At 37.2% G+C, this 24,176-nt stretch overlaps 1 protein-coding gene across 1 annotated transcript in view; it reads left to right on the top strand.

Annotated features, from left to right (window-relative positions):
- The window catches only part of UTRN (utrophin), a gene marked incomplete at its 3' end in the record, with an annotated part of 204,537 nt that overhangs the window by 99,800 nt on the left and 80,561 nt on the right, over positions 1 to 24,176 (top strand). Inside the window, exon 3 of the mRNA XM_008052244.1 lies at positions 9,055 to 9,116. Within this exon, the coding sequence (XP_008050435.1) occupies positions 9,055 to 9,116 (62 nt within the window). The remainder of the gene's footprint in view (positions 1 to 9,054; positions 9,117 to 24,176) is intronic.

The following is a 24,176-nucleotide window of genomic DNA, read 5'->3' as shown; positions in this document are numbered from 1 at the left end:
AGCCCCAGTGATTCTTCAAATGATGGGATGTAGGAAACAAGGCTTGGTAGCTCTTTTGGAGGGAATGTTCATTCTGGTCTTTAAGGTTATCCAGACATTTGCAAGTGTCTAATCTTCATGAGCTGGAGACACTTTTTTTTGACCCATGAGTTTCTTAGGTGCTCCCTGGGGACTCTCCTGCTTAGCAGAATTGAAAGGTCAGTACCCAGGCTTACATGGATTGTTGTTTTCTGAGTCTTCATCTGTCTCAAGATATTTATATGGGCCCTGGCACACACAGGATTACATTGAAATAAGGAGGGAAACCAAACTGTATTGTCAATCCTTTTGAGAGTTGCTAGCTTGAGAATGTTATCATTGACTTTCACAATGCTCATTCACTGATTATTGATGACTGATTTTCTACACACACACACACACACACACACACACACACACACACACACACGAGGGACCCCCCCCCCAAAAAAAAACCTGGACTTACTTTTTGGAGGGTGGACCCCTGGTAGTAAAGGTTTCCTCCACTAGGTAAGTGTTCTTGGAACCCAGTGGCGTTAGTGGTACCAGCTAGCATTGTTGTGAGAGGCTGCGTTCAGCTTAAGTGAATTTTTTTGGAGATTCTTTGAACATATTTGCCCATTTCATGATGGGTGATTTACAAGCATACCTGCCCACACTGCTCTGAGTGTTCAACACTTTTTGACTAAGAACAGCATGACCCTGGTGCCCCACTCTTACTGTCGACCCAGTTTCGTCCTCAGGCGACTTTTTTTTGTTTCCTTGAATGAAAAAGTCCACAAAGGGTAACGTATTGCCTTCGTGGAAGAGGTGAAACAAAAAACAGCAGAAGCACCAAAAGGCATTCAAATTGATGAGTTCAAAAACTGTTTTAATCAGTGGAAAAAGCATCTCCAGGGGTGTATGGCATCAAACAGAGAGTACTTCGGTGCCTGGAGTTTAAACCTGTAAGAATAAACAAACAATTTTTAATAAATAAATTCTACTATTTCAGGTCCTCCCTGGTATTTAAATTTGCCTGTGATGACCCAGTGTCATGATTATAGAAGACATATGGTATACAGTGTCGATATCAGCTCTGTAGAAGATAACAGCATTCTTACTTATGAATGCAGGGAGATATTTGCTTCTTTTTTTTTGAGTTGGAGTCTCACTCTGTCACCCAGGCTGGAGGGCCGTGGCTGCTCCCGGCCACCGCAGCCTTGACCTGCTGGGCTCCGGCGATCCTTCCGCCTCAGCCTTACGAATAGCCGGAATTACGGGCACGCGCCACCATGCCTGACTGATTTTTTGATTTATTGGAGAGATGAGGTCTCGCCAAGTTGCCCAGGCAGTTCTCGAACCCGCGGGCTCAGGCAATTCAATCGGCAATTCAATCGGCCTCCCAAAGCGCGGGATTACAGACTGAGACACCGAGGCTGGCCGGGAAATATTTTCTTCCAAGTTTTTGTTTGAGAATTAATATTTCTTGAATATTATACTGTTTTATTGTATAGATTTGTGAGGAAAATCCTTCATAACATGGGGAAAATGATAAAGATATAAAAGAATTAAAATGAGGAAAATATTACTTGGATATTTTAATACATATATTTGTTGCTATTTTTGATAAGTAAAACTTGTCATGAGAAAGTCTGAAGGTCAGATCACTGGAATGATTTTTACATTCAAAAGTTTTTCCTCATTTTATTGCATTAGTTTTCATACATCTAGAATTATATGTTAATGAAGTAGTCACTCTTTCTTGAGATTTTTGAAGACAGTTTATAAGACATAATAGATGCTTATTTGATAATAATAAAGATAAAATGAGGAACTTAATTTTATAGAAATTTTCTTTCATAGATTAGTTTAGCCTTTTGTCAATCACTTAAAAAATAGTTTTTGACTGGCTTTTTTATGACAATGACTCATAATCATTATGACTCATTCAGTTTCTCCTAAATAACCAGTCCTTGTTCTATGATATTTCAAATGATTTTAATCAAAATCTTCATTCCCAGGACAAAAATTCAAAGTGAAATGTGTATATGTAAGGTTTACAATTTCCATCTCCATAAGTTGAATGTTTATACTTTTGCATTTGCAACACAGTATAATATGGGTGATATCTAAGATGTTAAGGTTTTTTTTTCCCAAAATATATTTCTAAAGGGAAGGTTTCAGACAGTGTCAGATGTCTGTAAATCTCACTTAGTGTCTTTCAGCTTAGTTTAGCAGCTCTAGAAAGTGAAAGTAGAAAAACTTTACCTCCTATATTCTTATACATTATTTTAAAAAACTCGAGGTTGTCAAAAATAAAATAGTTAAGAGGAAAATAAACTCTAAAATTAGAATGTGGTCAGGAATTAATGGTTACATCTAATTATAAAAATAATTCTTATGAGAATGAAACTAAACCATTTTTTAATATTGTGTATATTAAATGAAAAAAAACCTATTTTTGAATCTCAGCTATTTCAGATTAACATATTATTGAACTTGGACAGTTCAGAAAGCCTTCAGGATGTCTCTAAGTTTGGGAGTTTTATTTGGTTGTTTTTGCATTTTCAAGCAGTGGTCTTATGATCAGTATCGTTAGTCATTATGGAAATGCAAATCAAAACTTCAGTGACATACCACTTTACACCTACTAGGAGGCTATATATTTTTTTTTTAAGAAAAGGAAAATGACAAGTGGTAGTGAGGATATGGAGAAATTGGAACTGTCTATATTAACAGTGGTAGTGTAAAATGATGCAGCCATTATGGGAAACAATTTGGTGGTTCCTCAAAAATCTAAATATAGAATTACTACGTATTAACCCAGTAATTCCACTTTTAGGCATCTATCCAAAGGAACTGAAAACAGGAACTCAAATAGAGTTCACTGTAGCATTATTTGTTATAGCCAAACAGTAGAAACAACTCAAATGTTCATCTTTAGATGAATGGATAAGCAAACAAAATGCTCTATACATTCAGTGGAATATTATTCAGTCTTTAAAAAGAAACGAAGTTCTGATACTTGATACAACATGAATGAAACCTCCCTCATGCTAATTGAAATAACGTCGCAAAAGGACACATATTTTATGATTCCATTTATATGAAGTAGCTTAAGTGGCCAATTGCATAAAGACAGAAAGTAAATTAGAGGTTACCAGGGGGTGGGGGAAGTGAGAAGTTATTGCTTAATGGTTACATAGTTTCTGTGTAGCATGATGAAAATTTTTGGGAATAAATAGTGGTGATGGTTGTACAGTATTGCATATGTAAATTCATGTTGCTGAATTGCAGACTTTAAAAGGTTAAAATCACAAATTTTTAAATATATATTTGCCACAATTAACAAAATTAATAATATATCAAAAACCATTGAATTGTAGACTTTAAATGGATGAATTGTATGGTATGTGAGTTGTATCTCTATAAAGCTGTTTAAAAAAAAAACAATCAGTCTTTAGAGTAGGAGGAGAATTAGATAAGAAGATATGGATCCTGATTTCATTTGTGGCACCATCAACTGTGTGTCATGGGATAAGCCTCTGACCTTTCTGGTCATAGGAAAGGGTCCTGTCAGATGCCCTCTAACATACCTTTCTTCTCTTATCTTTAGTAAGGTGGGCTAGGTGAATTCTCAGTTGGAACAAACAGATTCCTCCAATACTAAAAAGGATGTACATTCTAAATGCAGTCCAGGTGGGGCTGTCAACATTCTGAAAACCAAGAGCTTCAGAATTGCCATGAGTTTTGGAGCAGAGTAGGTGGGTCATGTGTTTAGTAGAACATGTGTTTGCTTAAGAAGATTGATATTTTCAAAGAATCTGTATTTTCTACAACAACACTTTTTAAGTCTGTATTTCTGTCTGTACCCTTCTTTTTTATGGGAGTAAACTGTTTTTAGGATTGAAAACTTTCTAAAGTTTGGATTCTTTTAGCTTTTTATTTTGTTATCATCATATGTTATAGCCCTCTGTGTCTTCTTGTAGATATACAACTTTTTGTAGCTATTACATAGGCTTTTATTTGTCAGGTGAGTCCGAGGCCGAAATGAAGAAGGAATTGACTAGCTTACTTTGTCTAGAATGCCCTTCTTTCCATCTTTGAATAAACCAGACTTCATCTGTCTTTCAAGATTTATTTTAAAGACTCCTTTTCTTCTATTAAACTTTTTAAAACTCTCCCTTACTTGGAAGTGTATCGAACATAGGCTCAGCGGTTAGTTAGACCTTGTTTTCTTTGTGGTCCGGCACTTGCTGAGAGGGTGACACTGGGCAGTTATTTAATTTATGTCTCCGGGCCTCATCCTCCCTTTTCTTCTCACTCCATCTATCTCCTCCTCTCCCAAAGAGACCATCAACTTGTATTTCGCTTTATACCGAGTGAAGTGGAAGTCTGTTTAAAAGGCAGTTCTTGGCTCTAATAACTTGAATGTATAAATGTGACAAACATAAAATATTATTTAAAATGTTAATATATAAACTTCTTGTATACTTGAGTAGTTTTGATAATTCTGAAAACTATTTTTCATTTTAGGGTTTTTTTGGTTCTCTGAGGATGTTGGATTTTGAAAGAAGCTCAGGGAGATTAAGCACCTGCTTGACAGCAGTTTGTCTCTTGTTGGTTCAGTTTGTCTACAAATTTATAATATTTAACAAATTATTATATAATGTTTATTATTTCCATATGGCTTTTTAATGCATATTGTTTGAGTAAATGAATTGGTGTTGTTCAGAGACTAGCACATTGAATATGAGAAAACAACAGTAGAATGGCATGACTAAGTGTTAGTAATAGATTAATATTGGGGGTGATTAACATGTGGTGTTCGAAATGGAAGTGGGAGTATGGTCCGAAATACTTTTATTGCTTCCAGAATAATCTTTTTTTTTTTTTTGCTAATGAGAAATTGACTTCTTAGGGTGTGTGAAATTTTGTGCTTGTGAAACGGGTCTTAATGCAGCCAATTCAAGTTTCAAATTATCCAACAAGACTTTTTTTTTTTTTTTTTTGGCTTACGATCTAGGGACATTTAAATTTTATTTTTTAATTTTTTAAATTCCTTTTTTTGGCGTTCAAGTCTCACTGTGTTGCCCAGACTGGAGTGGCACACTCACAGCCTTGACCTGCTGGGCTCAGGCGATCCTTCTGCCTCAGCCTTCCAAGTAGCTGGAACTACAGGCACGTGCCCCAATACCCCACTAATTTTTTAATTTATTGTAGAGACAAGTCTCACCAAGTTGCACAGGCTGGTCTTGAACTCCTGAACTCGGGCAATTCTCTCGCCTCGGTCTCCCAAAGTGCAGGCATTACAGGCTTGAGCCACCACCCCTGACCTGATTTTTTAAAAATGTCAATAGCTTTGGGGGGTACAAATGATTTTGGTCTGGGCTTTAGGTGTGCCTACCACCTGCACCTGTGTACATTGTACCTAAGAGGTGATTTTTTTTTGTTGGTCTAGGGACTTCTTTTCTGAATAGCTGTTAGGTTAGTGCCAACCTACTGGACACTCTGAAATTGCTTTGAAAGCTGTGCTGGAGGATAATGCTTTTTCTCTAATAGCATTAGAGGTTCAGTGGTGGAATACATCTTCCTAAGATTTGTGTGTTTCCATAGGGGAAATAGCACCTAATTTCTTTGTCACATTTCCAGTTTAGGAGTTAAATTGAGATTTGTTGCTACGTTCTGCTAAAAGAAGAAGTTTTGATATGCATTTGAGCTGGTGAAGTGAAAACATTTTCAAATCAGTTTCCTTGAAGATTTATCAAGCAGTTTTGTTGATGTTTCTTGCTTTCCTTCTCTTACCTACCAGAGAAATAAAATTCCAGGCTAGGCAGCAGGGAAAACCCCTGGAGCTGTGTGAGCTTGTCAAAAGCATTTTAAGAAGAGTAAAATATTTAGAGGAAGAATTTGGAAAAGCAGCCTTAAGGGATTTAACACATTTTTCTTCTCCTAATTCAGTCTCGTGTTTGTCCTCCTAATGGAGAAAGGTCATTAATGGATAAGATTTGCTAAGCCAGGGAAGGCTTTCGGAGACGAAATGGTTTTCTAAAATCCAAATCTAAAGAAACAGTAGTGGAAGTTTGGAAACCTAATGTATCTAGAGAAGGTATACTTGCAGTGTAAATTATATTCACTCATTTAATACATATATAAGTGATCAAGTTATATGTGTTTATACATTTTTGCTTTGGAGAAATTAAATTGTCAAATTGGCTTGATCACGAGGGTTGAAATAATTTGAGACTGTTAAAAAAAGGGCAAAATGATTGATTTGAATAATGTGACAGATTTTCAGTTGTCCTATTACAGTTTGCTATTGTATTTTCACCTCCTTAGTAGATACCTGGGCCAAGGTTGTTTACGTCAATTGTTATGATTTGGAGGTCAGTTCTACATTAGTAAGTGTTCCAAATTTGTTACATTTTAATCTCATAATTGAAAAGCCACAGGCTAATTCTTGTTCTTTTACTGAATTCCTGTCTGGTAGAAAATAAGAGGGCATGTGTGTGTCTGAAAAAAAGAGAAATGCAAATTAAAATTGAAATATAACCTCCTTTTTTTCTTCTCTTTAACTGTATCATGAAAATTAATGCAGAAGAGTATTTATAAATTGGAGTACTTTTGAAACATTTGATTATATACAATTTATCTAGTACATGTGAATACTTTCTCAGTTAGACTCAAATAATAAAGACTATTGTAGAAACATTATTAATTTTTATAAACATTTCTGCAATGGGAATCTATTTTAAAAATTTTATTTCATTGTGTATGGGCTAAAATGGAAGGATTATCATCTGATGAGGTAACTGACACTCATTTCTATGTCTATACTGTATATCTGGAGAGGAACCTACATAGTATTAGATATTTTGATATGTTTTTTAAAGAAGACAATTGAGTTCCCTGAAAAGAGGTTAAGAATAAAATTTAGTAATATCTCTCCCTAGAAGTTTTTATTAATTATACCCCCAAATTTTTAAGTTGTATGGATGTTATTAAATTAAGACAATTTGATATTTATGAACTTTCTATATTTCTTATTCATAGGATTAAGGAATCATGGATATAGAAAAATATACAAAAATAAATTATATTTACGGTAGTGGGACAAATAATTGCATTATCTAAGTGCCATGAACATTGATATTTAATATGATATTCATGTTGGTGAGGCTGGTATATTGCCCTTTGCTGGTTGATGTAAGGTGATAGCCTTATATTCTGATGATAACTTTGGCTCAGTCATTGAGTGTGTAAACAAGTCCACTTGGTTACTAGATGGCTTATGTGTGACATTGGTCAGATGACATAAAGCCTGAAATAGGGGCTGACACTGTCTTAATTTTTCCTTCTGGAAGGAAGTTCATCTCCCAGCACCATCAACATCAAGACGTTTCCTATAGAACAGTTTTGTTTTCTATACCCGTTGCTCCATAGTGTCTTGGAATTGGTCTCCAGTTACCTTTATGGATTTATAAAAGTGCACACTTTTCTGGAGCTGCTGCTATATTTATTCTAGGAATGACCTCTTAATAACAAATTCTCCTTCTGGAAGGAGTAAGGACCAAAAAATAACACAAACTTGGTGCAGTAGTCGGTGAACTTCTAATTATCCTTTAGAGAGTCAAGAGGTCTGTGTTTATTAGAAGGTAGCCCCTTTGGAATTGACACATGGAGGGCAGAGCATGTCTGGGTCTTCTCTGTTATTCTTTTGCTGTTCTGATGTGGGAGGCAACCTGGCTATATGGTTGATGGCGGAGGGGGCAGTATATGCTTACAGATGGAACTACGGCGTTCTGCACTGTACCAGATACTTTGGGAACAGACAGCTTAGAACTAGTTAGAGATTGTTAAAATGGTGCTTTTGTAGGCTTTAAGCCAAAAATGCCTCTTTTGCTATTTTTAATAAGAAATTGGGGCATGATGGAAGAAAGTGTGAGTGGAAATAACAGAGAGGGTCAAATGGACATTTGTTTGTCTGCCTTACTTACACTTATACTCTAATCATAACAACAACAAGCTGAACACCAGCTTTATGCCAAATGTTTCTCACTTATATTCACTAATCTTCACAATACCCTTGCAGCTGAGTGTTATTTCTTCCCATTTTACAGATGAGAACTATGAGGATAGGAGATGTTATATGACTTATCCAAGGTCACACAGTAAGTGGATAGGCTATTTGGTTTTAAAGTCCTGTGCTTTTTTTATTAGCCACACAGTTTCCTTATACCTAACTAGATGAATCTGTCCATCTTTAGGAAATTAAGAATGATTTTGTTTTTGAAGGTTAATTTTTTACTTGTTATGGCTTGGAAGATGAATTTGTAATCAAACCCAAAGTTGATAATTTTTTTTTTTTTTGAGATGGTATCTTGCTCTGTTGCCCAGGCTGGTCTCAAAATCCTGGGCTCAAGCAACCCTCTCTCTCAGCCTCCCAAAGTGCTGGAATTATAGGTGTGTGCTACCATGCCTGGCATGTTTTTAAACTCTTCTGATTTCTTTACGTGTAAAATGTTTGTATAGATCAAGATTATTAAAACCTTAAGTCAGTCTTACTACAGGAAAATAGATTACAGGATTGACTGTAAGCTTTGTACCATTGTTCTGGGGGGCAACAAGGGAGAAAGTAATTTCTTAGTTTTTACTGGATACCTTTGACTTGTGTTTTGAACATGCTAACATTTTGCTCATGCTGAAACTGACAAATGCAACAGAAAGTAGTAGATGTAATAGACAGTAAATTCTGGTTCTTTCCCACAGACCTGGATTTAGTGGCTGGTAGCAATACTCTGGGACGTAGTGTGAGGCAGGCAGATCCCCCCGGGGAAGGGTGTGTGGGCCTCCTTCTGTAGTAGGATTGTGAGGCTCATGTAAATGATGAACTCGGCCACCATCACGCTCAGCATTAGCTGTGCATCGTTGTGTCTCGTGCACTCCATTAATAAGATCATTTGAAACTCCCCAGGATGGAGATAATCTCATCTAGTGCCATACTAAAAGTACAAACTCAGTCTTTTCCCTTCTCTCTCTTTTTCCCTCCCACAGATGAACACAATGACGTGCAGAAGAAAACCTTTACCAAATGGATAAATGCTCGATTTTCAAAGGTAACTGAGACTTCAAAAATTTGACAATGATTCAAACACCTCATTCTGACTGATAGAGCTTGGTTGGAAGTGCAGCGAATTTTCCCCGTGAAATGTGACCTAACAGAAGCCTTCTGAGCATGCAGATACCCTCACTCCTCCTGTATTCTCGACATGTTTAAATGGAAATTCTGATGCAAACGCTTTGTGTTGTGCTGTTTAACTGGCCTTCTCCAGAGTATCTCGGCCAACAGTGTGTTGCTTTTGATTCTGTGAATCTTGGGTAAAACTAGGAAATTATTATTGAGAAAATTTTGTGTTCACTTAGCTCAAAGGCTGATGATTTCATTTTGCCTGGTTAAACCCATCGTTACCACTCAGGCAGCCTTTCTACCCTGTCAGAAATATTTAGGGATTTTCATTCTTGTGGATGTGGTAATAATGTCTATCTGCCCTGTGGGTACTTTTGTTGTGTACTTTCTCAGATTTCCCTCCGAAGATCTGTTTTGCTCAGCATTTCTAACCACTTGGAACATAATCAATACTTTGATCAATAATTATTCTAGGGAAAGAGCATGCTGAAGAGAGGAATTGGCAGTGTTGTTTTCAAATTTGTTCTGATATGATTATCCATTCATTACTGAAGTTGGGATTTTGTCCACTAAAGTCTGAGGTGGGGGAGAAGTTTCAGATGAATGGATTATAGGATTCGACTCTAGCAAGTTGAAAAATAAAGGTTTCTCAGAGAAACCCTATTGTGGTCTTTTAAAGCTATTTTATTTATTTATTTATTTATTTGAGTTGGAGTCTCACTCTGTCGCCCAGACTGGAGTGCAGTGGTACGCTCCCAGCCACCGCAGCCTTGACCTGCTGGGTTCAGGTGATCCTTCTGCCTCAGCCTTCCAAATAGCCGGAACTACAGGTGCGCGCCACCATGCCCAGCTAATTTTTGATTTATTGTAGAGACGAGGTCTCGCCAAGTTGCCCGGGTGGGTCTTGAACCCGCGGGCTCAGGCAATCTACTCGCCTTGGCCTCCCAAAGTGCTGGGATTACAGACTGAGCCACTGAGCCCAGCTGGAAGCTATTTTAATATAAAGTTATTTTTCAACATTTTCTATTTGAGAAAATTGTAAAGGTCAGGGAAATAAACATTGGTATTTCTTTGAGAAAAAAATGAGAATGTTTTAAGATTACTTTATGTAGCAACATAATTTAAACATTGTGCTACCTCCCAATTTATAGCTGATTATTTGATTGCAGTGTTTCTTAGGTTTTACAAGTTTTTGTTGAGGGATATTTTTCTCTTGTCTCTGAGAATATAAGGAATGGGGAAAGTGACTTTGACAGAAGGATTAAGAATATAGAGAATAAGAATGTAGAGGTGCTTGCATAATTCGCGATTTTATGTGAAGGATTATTCCAAAGCAGACACAGGTGTTTTCAGTAAATTTCAGTTTGTTTTAGTCTAGAGATACATGTAACATATACATTTTGGACTTGACATTATTAAATACTTTTGAACTATCTAAATGCATGTAACTGTATTCTGGGTGACATAGTTTTAGCAACTGGGAGAATCTGGATATGAGATGTTTTATTCCAGTGGTCTCATGAGTTCTCATATGGGTAAGATTATCCATCTTGGCTATTATGAGGATAACACGGTCATTGTCTTGACAGAACAAGTGCAGCTGTTTTTAGCAGCTTAATGTAGTCATTGGGGAAGAATTGCCTTAGAACTAATTTTGAAGATAAATTTGAAAGCATTGCAGTCTTTGTAGATTAAGTTTAGGGAACATTTGAAACCGGGTAAATTACTTTTGTACTTGTTTATGAAAATGGAGAGAAATTGAAAGTATAAGAAGACAAGGAAGGGGGCATGTTGAAGAATAGAGAATACAATTGAGAGAGAATAATTGAAAATAAATTTCTTAGTATTTATGGTGGGTCATTGCCATCTTTAAAAAGACCTAAAATGTACTACCAGACTAGTTTAGTAAATGGACTAGATATTTACACTTGTACATTGATAATGTATATTATTTTGCAGTGTACGTGGGAGCTTTAAATTCCATGTAAATTATTTGCCCTGGAATGTTTGTAATTCTTGCCAAAATAGTAGAAAAGAACTGGTAAATTTTAGTAAAAGTCCTGTGTATGTAAACTGACACAGAAGCCAAAAATTTGTTTTGTTTAAAGGACAAGTATCAAAAGTGGGATGACCCTGAAAATGTTTTATTTCAGATTACTTCTAGCAAGAAATGAAAGTCAAAAATAATTTATTTAGGAAATTATGAGTATTTGGATATAATGAGAAGGAGACTTATAGTAGTGACACCAAACTTTAGCCACATTGGTTTTTCTTTCCTCTATCTTTTTTTTTTTTTTTTTTGAGTTGGAGTCTCACTCTGTCGCCTAGACTGGAGTGCAGTGGCCGCTCCCGGCCACCACAGCCTCGACCTGCTGGGCTCCGGCGATCCTTCCGCCTCAGCCTTCCAAGTAGCCGGAATTACAGGCATGCGCTACCATGCCTGGCTGATTTTTTGATTTATTGTAGAGATGAGGTCTCACTGCCCAGGTGGGTCTCAAACCCACGGGCTGAGGCAATCCACTCACCTTAGCCTTCCAAAGGCGCGGGATTACACACTGAGCCACCGAGCCCAGTTCCTCTGTCTATCTTTAAGTTCATAAGTAGGATTTCTTCCAAGTGGGGATCTCAGGAGAGGTAGTAACACATTTCCAGACCAGGAGATATCCATAGACTACCACACAGCTTAACCCTTGCTGAACCAGGGAAAGGCTGTATTTGTGCATGGTGTCACTAGATAATCCAGAGGCTAGAACAAGCAATAAAAAAAGAAAAAAAAAATCCTATTGAAAGACATGAATTTTCTTTCTTTTTAATCCATGTTCATTGGAATATTGTGGTGGACTTTAAAATATAATTATGTAATGGGTCCACTACTTCCCTGTGGTATGGGTCCCTCCACAGAGCAGCAGGGCCCCTGGGCTGAGAAATCCAGACAGACACTGATGGCTTTTTCTGCCATTTAGGAATTTATCTTGAAACAGACATTTCTCTAGTCCTTTCCTTTGCAGCCCCCTTCCCATCCAAAGTCTCAATCAAATGCTGAGTCTTGTTAATTCCAAGTCCTGTATTTATTCAGAATTGTCCACCTCTTTCCAGCTTTACTGACACCTCTCTTTTTTAAGTCACTGTTATCTATGTTAGAAAAAATTGTGAAAGACCTTAAAATGGGCAGAAAACATCAGTGGGTGTCCTGTCTTGCTCAGCCCTTGATTACCTCTGCTTTTCATTTTTTGGGGGTACTTTACAACTCTGTAGAAAATAGGTAATAATGCAAATGATTCTTATCCATAAATACACAAATTAGTCAGAATGCAATTGATTATTGCCCTTTGGACAGAGTAATTTTTGCATCTATTGTTAATTGACTTTAGTTTTTCTTTTTTGTATGTAAACGTGTTTTTTTGAATTTTCTCTTGAACTGGTTGTGACACCTTATGGGGGGGTCCCCTCATTAATTAATGAGTTCAATAAAGTCTTTGACACATGTTAACATTACACATGTTAACGTTTTTCTGAGAGTCATGACTTTACCTTTCTTGAAAGTTACTGTATGGACACATGGATACTGTAATAATCTGGTGACTGGTTCTTCCTTTCCTTGTTCCACCTTCTCCATCCCCCTTCCATTTTTGACAGAGCAGCTGGAGTGATCTTAAAGGGTATCACTTTTTCTTCTGTGAACTTTCTCACTGGCTCCCCATTGTCCTTACAATTTTTTTTAATTGAAGAAATTTTATATACTTAAGGTGTACATAGTTTGATATTTGGATCTTACTTGACTTTTAAGGCCCTAAGTAGTTGCCTCCCAGTCTAAACCTAATTTCATTTCGCTTTACTTTACTCTCTCTGCCTCATTGTCCCAGCTGCATTGTCTGTGCTCCTGCGCTCCAACCCCCAATCCCAGTGGGCTTTCCTGCACACACTCCTTCCTCTATCTCTTCCTGTCCAGCTCCTACTCCTCCTTACTTCCTGAGCTTAAGTGTTGCTTCTTCAGAAAAACTTTTCCTGAACCCTTAGACTAGGGTAGATTAACTCTATACTCTCAAAGTGCTATTCTTTGGAGTACTTACCATAACTGTGATTCAAATAATTGCCTGTCTTCTCTCTTAGTTAGTGGTAAGCTCCATGGAGGCAGGGACTATCTATTTGTTCATTGGCCCAACTTTTAGCATTTAGAATACCCAATGAGTATTTATAGGCTTAGTAAATAATGAATGAAAGTGACACAGACATACACTTAATATGCCTAATACTGTAGGTTTGTAAACCAGTGGAGACGGTTGTATTGGAAAGAGATAGGAATAGAGTGTGGAATTGAATGCAGAATGGGCTGAACATGGTGGCTCATGCCTGTAATGCCAGCACTTTGGGTGGGTGAGACTGGAGGATCACTTGAGCTCAGGAGTTTGAGACAAACCTGGGCAATACAGCAAGACCGCGTGTCTACAAAAAAATTTAAAAAATTAACTAGATGTGGTGGCACACACCTGTCATCCCAGCTACTCGGGAGGCTGAACCCAGGATGTTGAGGCAATGGTGAGCCATGATTGTGCTACTGCACTCCAGTCTAGCGACAGAGTGAGACCCCGACTTAAAATAAAAAAGCAAAATAGAATGAATTGTGTTACGTTATGGATATGAATGAGGTGCATAAGGACTTTTGTTGCATTTATTCACAAAAAATAGACAAACAAATCCAACTGTTCAAACTTTCCCTGTTTACTTGATTGGTTGGAGTCATTCAGGAGCCACTGTTAAATAACCACTTGGATTTGATGCATATCATTCTCCTATTTACTCAGTATGGTTCTTCACATAGGATCCCCTACCAAATTCACTGTGAAGAAAACTGAGGCTTAAAACTTAAAACCAGCTCAATTCATTTGTTGACAAGGGATTTGGTAAAGACCTTGAGAATATTGAGTAATATGGGCTTAAAACCATCTTTGATTTTTAATTATATATGAATATGCAATAGCTAAGACAACACTCACTATAAATATATATTCCTTTTGCTGCAAATCTTTGTTAATATGCCACAAAGTATACAATGTGTTGGAGTTTGATCATCCTGAGAAGTCATGTAGTGTAAATTACGGTTCTTGAATTTTGAAAAGTTATGAAGAGTGCAAGAGAAAATGATTATCTAAGGGAGCTAAGAGTTAGGAAATTAAACACTTATTCTTGGATATCTGCTCGTTTATTTATGACCTCAGGCAAATTATTCACCAATTTTTTCAGGTCACTTGCGCTACATTCCTGTAGCCGTAAAATACACTTGATCATTATTACTTTTCTCATATTGCTAAGATATATTGAGGCATTGCTGGGAAGCATATAGGAGATTATAATTATTTAGAAATGTTAAATAAAAACGCGATCAGTTCCCCTGACTTGTTATATCGCTGATCTGTGCTACAAGTATCAGCAGAAATGGAAAAAAAGCATTGGCTCATTAAGCACTTTATTCCATTGTATGGTATGTAAAACCTGAGTGCTTTGCTCCTTCTAATTTTCAAGCCTCTGGTTTGTTATCAGGCTGGTCTCCCAAGGGAGGCAGCGAAGCCTTCATTGCTTTACTGTTGGGAAATTTGTTCTGACTTTGAGCCTGCATTTTCTTTGGCTGACTTTCAGAGCTGCTCATCTGGTGCCACTGAGAATGTACAAATTGCAGAAGCTCTTTTATCAGTTTGGTGAAACGATTCTCAAAAGAGGTTTAACAAATACAGGTTAGGTAGAGAAAATGCAAACTTAAAAATGCTGAACTTTAGTTTGGGCAGATCTCTGCTTTTTCCTTTCCTAAGACAGATATGAGCCAAGTTTTCCTGTAAGTTACAGTTCCTAACTTGAAATCCAAATGCACAGAACGTAAGAGAGGAAAACTGCAAAGTGTTTTTTATGGATTCCAATGTGTTTATTCATGTCTATTCTATGTCTATTCAGACATGTTTCTTTTGGAGACGGTGGGACATTGCTTTCAGTGTCCTATTGTTTCTTCTACTGTTTTCTTGTTAAAAATCGATGATCACAAAAATAGTGTGGATAAAGATGTGGAGGGTGATTTGTACATCGGGTGCAGAAAAAGCAGCCCAGACCATTTTCTCACGTGTATGTTCAGTTCTCTTGTTAGTACTGTAAAGAGACTGGCAGGCTTCTTGTGTGATGATAAATACCATCTGTAGCAGAGGCTTGCACTTGGAGAATTACACATTGGGTCTGGCATTGGTGTTTTTCTTAAGTATGGCAACTCAATTATTTCTTAAGTATGGCAACTCAATTAATTGTTTTAGGAGCCATACCCATTCATGTAGTTTCTTAAATACAAATTTCCATATATGTTTATTTACTAATTCCTCTAAAAAGCAAAAAAAATGCACTCTGTAGTCTTAAACATCAACTACCAGATATGTTTTGCTATGCTTTTTGTTGTTGTTTGTTTTTTTCATTCAATAGGATTTGTTTTTGTCTCAAAATTATACTTTCAAAATGAATTTCATCTAGTTTAAGTTAAAAACAAGTGATTAAAGTACAAATGCTAAATATTTTTAATACACTGTGCTTTGTACATATCAAGTACTTAGAACAGGTGTGGTAGCTCACGTCTGTAATCCCAGCGCTTTGGGAGGCTAAGGCAGATGATCACTTGAGGCCAGGAGTTCAAGACCAGCCTGGGCAACAAAGTGAGACCCTGTCTGTACCAAAAAAAAAAAAAAAAAATTAGACAGGTGTGGTGGCATGCGTCTGTAGTCCCAGCTATTTGGGAGAATGAGGCAAGAAGATTACTCAAGCTAAGCTTACAACTGGAGTGAGCTGTGATTTCACTACTGTTCTCCAGCCTGGGTGACAGAGTGAGACCCTATCTCAATAACAACGACAAAAATCTGAGTAAATAACTAAAAGTAAACTTACAGTAAAATACTTATTAGATGATTTTGGCTTATTGGTATTTGTAATTGTGAAACAAATTTGTTAAGACTTTGTAATTAATGATCAATTTAGGGATTGATCTGCTGCGAGGAAATGACTTTTCACCCTTTGTCTTGGAAGGGGTGAACTGAGCCATTTTCCTTGAGATTGTTTCATTCAGCCCAGTGTAGCCCCACCATCTCCAGTTTCAGAGATGGGCTCTGGTGGTGCAGCAATAGGTAGGCTTAAGCCACGGTGGACTGTGAACTCTAAAGAGGAGATTGCTGAAGAGGTGGTGGTCTGAGGGGGAAGAAGCTCTATCTAGCCACAGAGCAAGGAGACACTGGACCCATTTCCAGCCGTCCCTGTCCTAGGAAGCTTTTACGCCAATCACTGCAGGTAGGCATCCACCAACCATGATAGGAGTCAGACTTGGAGGGAAACTGACACTCGTATTTTTGTTGTTGTCTGTTGGGGAAGTAAGAAAATCCGACTGACATGGGCACCCCTTAGTACCAATGCAGAATACAGAGAAAACACAAAATAGTTGAGTATGTATATCCGATTTAGTGCATGCAGACAGTTGGCTAAAAACTACAGAGTCAGGCCGGGCTCAGTGGCGCAGCTTGTAATCCCAGCACTTTGGGAGGCTGAGGTGAGTGGATTGCCTGAGCCTGAGGGTTTGAGGCCAGCCTGGGCAACCTGGTGAGACTTCGTCTCTACAATAAATCAAAATTTAGCTGGGTGTGATAGCGTGCACCTGTAGTTCTATCTACTTGGAAGGCTGAGGCAGAAGGATCGCTGGAGTCTAGCAGGTCGACACTGGGGTGGCCGTGAGTGTGCCACGGTCCTCCAGCCTGGGCAATGACGTGAGACTCCAATTCAAAAAAACAAAAACAAACAGACAAACAAACAAACAAAAAAACCCTGCAAGATCTGGACAGAATTTCATACAAATATACAGTAAAGTTGAAGGAAGAACAATGAACACTTGTCTCTACCAGAGACAAATGGATATGCCTTGTGATGGTTTCCTGTCCCCCTGCTGAGACACTCCTGATTTATCTTTACCTTGTAAAACTGGAGACTGGCTTTGTCCAACTCCTGACCAAAAAATTGGGTCTATTATATTTTTAAGGAGATGCCCTAAGGAGAGAGAAGGAGCAGGGTAGTTCTCTTTCCTTTGTTGAACAAAGGAAATTTCATTTTATTTACCTTTACATTATCATTATCAATGATATGATAGTGCCTCACCCTGGTTCCATGGAAGCCTAATTTTGAGAAACTACATTCTTCAGACATTTCCACTGCTTTGCACATGTGGAATGAGCTGTCTTGTTTACCAAGCTTGCCTACAGGCTTGCCTGGCGTGCATATGGAGTTGGGGTTTATTCAACCTCCAGACTGCGCCTGATTATTTGTCCATGGAGTGCATGTCCATGGCTCCTGCCCCTGGCCGCCAGGTGTCTGACCCCCTTACTTGGTTTCTTATTATCCCAGTTATTTCCATTACCAAACTAGTTACTTCTCTTACTAAAATCAAGGGGAAAATTCTGTTACATGTCTGTATGACTTGTGATTCCCTGGTTTAGCATGTATTTTATAGTATTTTGTAGTTTTAAAGGTGGATGTGCCTTTATTGGTTTGATTTCAGTATGAACACTCTGTAAATCATGGCCTCGTAGCTAATGTGGCATAATGTGTGCTTACCTGAGTCACCTGTTTCTGTTGTCTGTATCTCTCTCTCTCTTCCTTTTCTTCTTGCCCTGTCTCCTTCCAAGCAAGCTTCTAAATAGAATTTTTTTTTTCATTTCTTAAGAACGTGTGCTGACTACCATAAATTCTTAAAGAGAATGGCTGAAAGTCCTGCACTCATTGGTTGTTTAAGTGACTATAGTACATCTTGCTGGTTTTCCTTGTCAAGGTGTTTAAGGACCTCGTTAGACATTATTTCAATGCCCTTGGAAGCTTTCAGCCTTCTCTGACAGAAGCAATGTTGCTTTCGTTCTTTCTCCATGGAGTTCAGTCCTAAAAGTAAATATTGAGGACAATAACAGTCTTCATTTCTTTTATTAAACTGCATATTTTATAATTGAGATGAGTCTAATTTTATCATTTTTTCTTAATCTTGACTAGAGGCAGCCTTCTTTTAAAAAATCTTATTTATTTTAAGCAATAACATATAGACATTGTGAACAATTAGATAATAGAAGAAATCCAAAGAAAAAATTTCTAACTATTAATTCCACCACCAAGAGAAAAAAGTATAACATTTTATTGTGAAATACCTTAAAAATGTATTTACATGTAAACATATTATCATTAGCTAAGATGATATTGTACATTGTGCTCACTGACGCATCATTGATTTTTTAAGAAGATAAAGAATTACAAGAACCAAAAAGGGTGCTGTATTTGTATCAGTGTTGAGATGTGGATTCATAAGCTAAAGATTCTGGTTGAAACTATGGAGAAATATTAAACTGAATGATTTATTTTTGAATTTTTAAATTAGTCAACTCCTTGGAAAAAACAAATGAGAGAGAGAAAGACTAAAACTTACAATATATCATTAGATGCTGGGTCATCATGTTTTAATTGATCAGGGGCATCAGATTAATTTGAGAAGAACGCAGATATATTATGGTATATATGCTTTCTGTGTATATACATATATATATAAATATGTCGTATATACTCATATATATGCCATTTGCACACACATGGTGAACAGTGGGAATTGTAACTGAATTTAATGGTCTCAAATCCTGCTTTGAAAATAGGTTGTAAGTAAATAACAGTTGTAAGTAAATAACAGACTAGTCAACCAGTGTCAAATTTTTCAAATTTTGTTTTTGTTCATAAGATATACTCATCATACATGTTGGTTCTTTCTTAATTCTTGTCTTCTCATGCTACTCTTTATTATACTGTTATAATTTGATTATTTATAATGGGTTTAGTAGGTAAATTATTGGACAGATTATTTTGTATGATTTTGGCGGGATCAGGCTAGATCGTAAGTCCAATACTGTGCTCACCATGTTGTGTTAGTACTGTTTTTGTACTGTACAGTCATGTGCAGCATAACAGTGTTTTGGTCAATGATGGACCACATATATGGGAGTGGTCCTGTCCTATCATATTGGAGCTGAAAAATTCCTATCACCTAGTGACAGCATAGCTGTTATAAGGTCATAACACAAAGCATTCCTTATATGTCTGTTTGTCTTCTACTTATTAAAAAAAGTAAACCCTAAAATAGCCTGAGGCAAGTCCTTCAGGAGATATTCCAGAGGAAGGCATTGTTATCATAGACGATGATAGTTCCATGTGTGTTGTTGACTCTGAAGACCTTTCAGCGAGATTAGATATGGAGGTGGAAGACAGTGATATTGATGATCTTGACCCTGGGTAGGCCTAGGCTCATGTGTATGTGTGGGTCTATGCTTTTAAAAAAAACTTAAAAATTTAAAAATAAGAGTTCTAAAAATAGAAAAAAGCTTATATATAAGAATATAAAGAAACAAAATGTCTTTGTGCAGCTATACGATGGGTTTGCGTGTTAAGCTAAGTGTTATTACAAAAGAGTCAAAAAGTTAAAAAAAGTCAAAAAGTTTACAAAGAAAAAAGCTACTGTAAGCTAAGTTTTATTTATTATTGAGGAAAGAAAAATATTTAAAAATAAATGTAGTATAGCCTAAGTATGCAGTGTTTATAGTCTTCATTAGTATACAGAAATGTCCTAGGCCTTCACATTTACTCACCTCTCACTCACTGACTCACCAGAGCAACTTCCAGTCCTTCAAGGTCTATTCATAGTAAGTGTCCTATGCAGGTGTTCCATGTTTAAAACCTCGTTTACCGTATGAGGGGCGATCCCCCAAAAATCCAGAATTATATTTTGGAGGGTGGGCCCCTTGTGGCACAGGCTTCCACGCAACGGTAAGTGTTCTAGTAACTCATTGGCTAGTGTTGTTTTGAGAGTCTCTTTTTGGCTTCAGTGAAGTTTGTTTTGGAGATTCTTTCAGCGTGTTTGCCCATTTCATGGTGAGTGATTTACTCACACCGTGCTGAGTGTTTACCGGTTTTGATCAGAAATGGCATGACCACAGCCCCCACCCTCCCTATTTACCTGATCTTGCCCCACGAATAAAAAAGTCCTAAAAGGGAAATGTTTTGCCGATGTGGAAAAGGTGAAATAAAAAATGGCAGAAGCACACTGAAAGGCATCAAAGTTGACAAGATTAGAAACTGTTTTGAGCAGTGGAAAAAGCATCTTGGGAGGTGAATTGTATCAACAAATGGAGAATACTTTGAAGGTGACTGAAGTTTAAATATGTAAGAATAAATACACCATTTTTTGTAAATAAATTCCATTTTGGGGGATCCTCTCTCATACATTTTCTGTCCTTAGATATATTTAGATATACAAATGCTTGCTATTGTGTTACAATCCTTTAGTAATCAGTACAGTCATATGCTGTATAGGTTTGTAGCCTAAGAGCGAGAGGCTAGACTGTATAACCGAGGTATAAAATAGGCTATATCATTTAGTTTTGTGTAAGTGCACTCTGTGATGTTCCCACAATGAAGAAATCACCTGTCGACACCATATCTCAGGTTGTATTTATGTTGTTAAGTAATGCAAGACTATATTTGCATTTTGAGTGCCTTGAATGTAAGGACTGCTTTTGTCTTCTCAATGTTGGCATGCTATTCAACATAAAGTAGGCACTGATTAATCTTCCACTTGGAAAATCTAAGGCACAGTTCAACTTCTGGTTTGTTTGTTGTTGATACAAAGTATTAGCATATCACTCTTTTAAGAACTCCAAACTGCACTTCCTAAATCTTACTTTCTTGCTCTTTTTTTCTCCAACAGATTGTTTTTATCTATGGTTACTGGATTTAGGGTGAAAATAACTAGAAATATTGAAGGTGGAGAATAATACAGAATCAGATCAGAGGGGGTGGGCACAGATCTTGTAAGATCTTTTTGGAGTTGATTGGATTTGCCTGTAATGGGAGCCCATTAGGTTTTAGCAGGGAAATGACAAGATAAGGTCTGCACATTAAAATCTGAATTATTCTGACTATTATATAGAACCAAAGAGGTGAGTTGGCTGACGCTAAAGTTCAGGCAAGAGGTAATGACTGGACTAGAGTTGGTGCAATGATGATGAGGAGTGGTAACAGTTGGGATGTATTTTTGGAGGTGGGTGAGATAGAGTTGGGGAGGGAGTGAAAGGGAGTGAATCAGGAATGACTCCTTTGTGTTTGGTCTGAGCAAAAATAGTGACTCTACTATTAGAGAAGGTAGGATTTTGCAATTAATCATATTCCCAGTCTGTGGATAGATGTGTGTATGTTTGTATGTGTGTGTATGTGTGTCCTTTCCACAGAGTTTTCCAATTCCTCAAGGGACTTATTGTTGACTACTCCTTTATTTCACGCTCTGTGGAGATGTCTCATCAGCTACCCTATGACCTGGTATGCATGTAGACAAGATTCAGTTGTCTGGCACAATGTTTTAGGAAATTACAAATACTGGAGAATTGCATATAATTCTCTAGTATTTTATATATATATTATATAATTACAAAATTATATAATATAATAGTATTATATATAGTATTTATATATATGTATATAATACTAGAGAATTATAGTATTACATATAAATTCAGATTTCCAACTTCTTTTGAAAAATGAGAAGTTTTGCCAACAGGACCTGAATTTCCACTGGCCACCCTTGGCTGGAACTGAGATAGCTGCCACTTCAGCCTTCAGAGCAAGCTGATTTTCCAGGTGGGACTGGGGTCTGCAGGTCTGCTTTACTCAGTTATACCATCACATGTAGGTGTTTGTAGCCCTCGCTCCCCAACAGATTCCTGGTTTCTCCTCGTTCATTGTGGTGACAGTTTGCCTTTGTGCTGTAAGATTTTAAAATCTAGTGGTAGTAGTGGTCCAGCTACTAGTGTTAATAACATTGGTCTCTTTTGTCAAAATGGTGATGTTAGATAGAAATGAGAGGTGGGGACAGTCAAAGCTGGTCACTGCAGGACCATAACTGGTCACTCCAGGACCGTATCATCTGTCATCTGGATTCATACCACATACACGTTGCTTTTTTTTTTGAGACAAGGTCTCACTCTGTCACCCAGGTTGGAGTACAGTGGTGTGATTATTATAGCTCACAGCAGTCTCAAACTCCTGGGTTTAAGCAATCCTCCTGTCTCAGCCTCTTGAGCAAATATATATTTTTATAGAGTCTAGTCTTGCTATTGTCTAGGCTGGTCTTGAACTCCTTGCCTCAAGCAATCCTCTCTCCTTGGCTTCCCAAAGTGCTGGGATTACAGGAGTGAGCCACCGTGCCTGGCCTCTTTTAATTTTTTTTTTTAAGTTAAATGTGACCCAAGACTTATCTGAATCCCCAAGTTCAAGATTGTTCATTTGTACCATTTTTTATTTATTGGAAAACTATGAAAACCTCTTGTAAATGAGGAGGGTGACCTGAACTTGGCATTTCTGCAGGACCAAGCACAAAGGAGGTATTCACCATATATTTGTTCAATTGGATTATGAAGCTGTATTCCCTCTGTCAGAGAAGTCTCTGCAAATAAGTCTTTGCAGAGATTTCACAATTTAAATAAGAGGTTAATTGTCAAGATGAATCAGTTTTTATTTTTGTTAAAAGATGACTTCTGACATTTCCAAACTATTTCCCAGAGTAGATCCCATGTGATACTGAAACACCAGACATGCTGTAAAGTGGTGTGCTAGGAAAAAAGTCTTCATTTTGAATTCATTGAAATGTGGTATATATCTTGTTGCCCTCTTTGGGAAGTCATTAAATGTAACCCATTCCACTTCCAGTGATTAAATATTTCCTTCCCTATATGTCACAGTCCTGTACCCTCATCATTTTAGTGGTTATATAGCACAGATCTTGAGAATGTGAGTTTGGAACCAAATTTTTAGTATCATATCCTCGTTTCGCCTCTCACTTGTCATGTCACTTCTGTCTCATTTTCTTCACCTGTAAAATGGGCACTATGATGGTATTAACCTTAAAATAGTATCATAAAGAAGTAACTAGTACTTGTGAATAATACATCCAAATCTCTATTAGAGCATATCTGATATATGGTAAGTGCTTGCTACTGTTATGTCTAAGAACATTTCACATTTCTACTGCCTATTTTTTTGTTTTTATTTTAAAGATGTGGGCTACAATTCAGGGTTAAGTATACAAATGTTCATTATGCAGGTAACCTTCTTGATGAGTTGTGCCCTTCACTCCCCTAGCAGTTTCCTACTACTGCCAATCCCACCCCCCAACTCCCCTGGTAGTTTCCCGCTACTCCCAATCCCTTTCTTATAGAATTATGGCTACTGCCTGTTTTTGTATGGCCCATGAGCTAGGACCTGTTTTTACATTTTTAGGTGTTTGCAGAAAATCAAAAGAAGGCTAATATTTTGTGACATGATATTCAAATTTCAGAGTCCATAAATAAAATTTTATTGGAACATAGTTGCTTCAGTTGCCTCATTTTTTAATATATTGCCTGTGGCAGCTTTCACATTATGGCAAAAGGTTGCTACTTGTAGGAATATAGCCCTACGGGTCATCATGTGACAAATTAGTGAATTTGAGACTTGTGAGTTGATGCTAACACATTTTTATGTTCAAAGCCTGCTTTTTTACCTTCCTGCCTGAGATGAAGGAGTGCTTGTTTTCTTAGTCCTTTTAGATATTGTTGATATTTTATGGCACTTTTATGACAGTAGAAAACACTAAAGTTATGCTTGTGGCATAAATGATAATATCAACCATGTACTAAACATGCCATCTTTGTTTTCAGCAGATACACAAATAGATACAGAAAGGTCAAGCAATTTCCTCCCAATTCTGCTGCTAATAAGAGTCTTTTTGCCTACAGGTGGACCTTCATAGTTATTTCTAATACGGACAGATTTTTATACTTTTAAAATATTATGCTGTTTTTGGTTTTTTAATTTTTTAATTTATTTTTGGAATTTGAACAGTGGATTTGAGAAGGATTAAATGCTGCTCAGA

Source organism: Carlito syrichta, unplaced genomic scaffold, assembly GCF_000164805.1.
Source record: "Carlito syrichta isolate Samal-C Ts95f unplaced genomic scaffold, Tarsius_syrichta-2.0.1 Scaffold269187, whole genome shotgun sequence".
NCBI lineage: Eukaryota > Metazoa > Chordata > Mammalia > Primates > Tarsiidae > Carlito > Carlito syrichta.
Note: the sequence above shows the minus strand (reverse complement) of the source record. Positions and strands in the feature narration are given on the sequence as shown.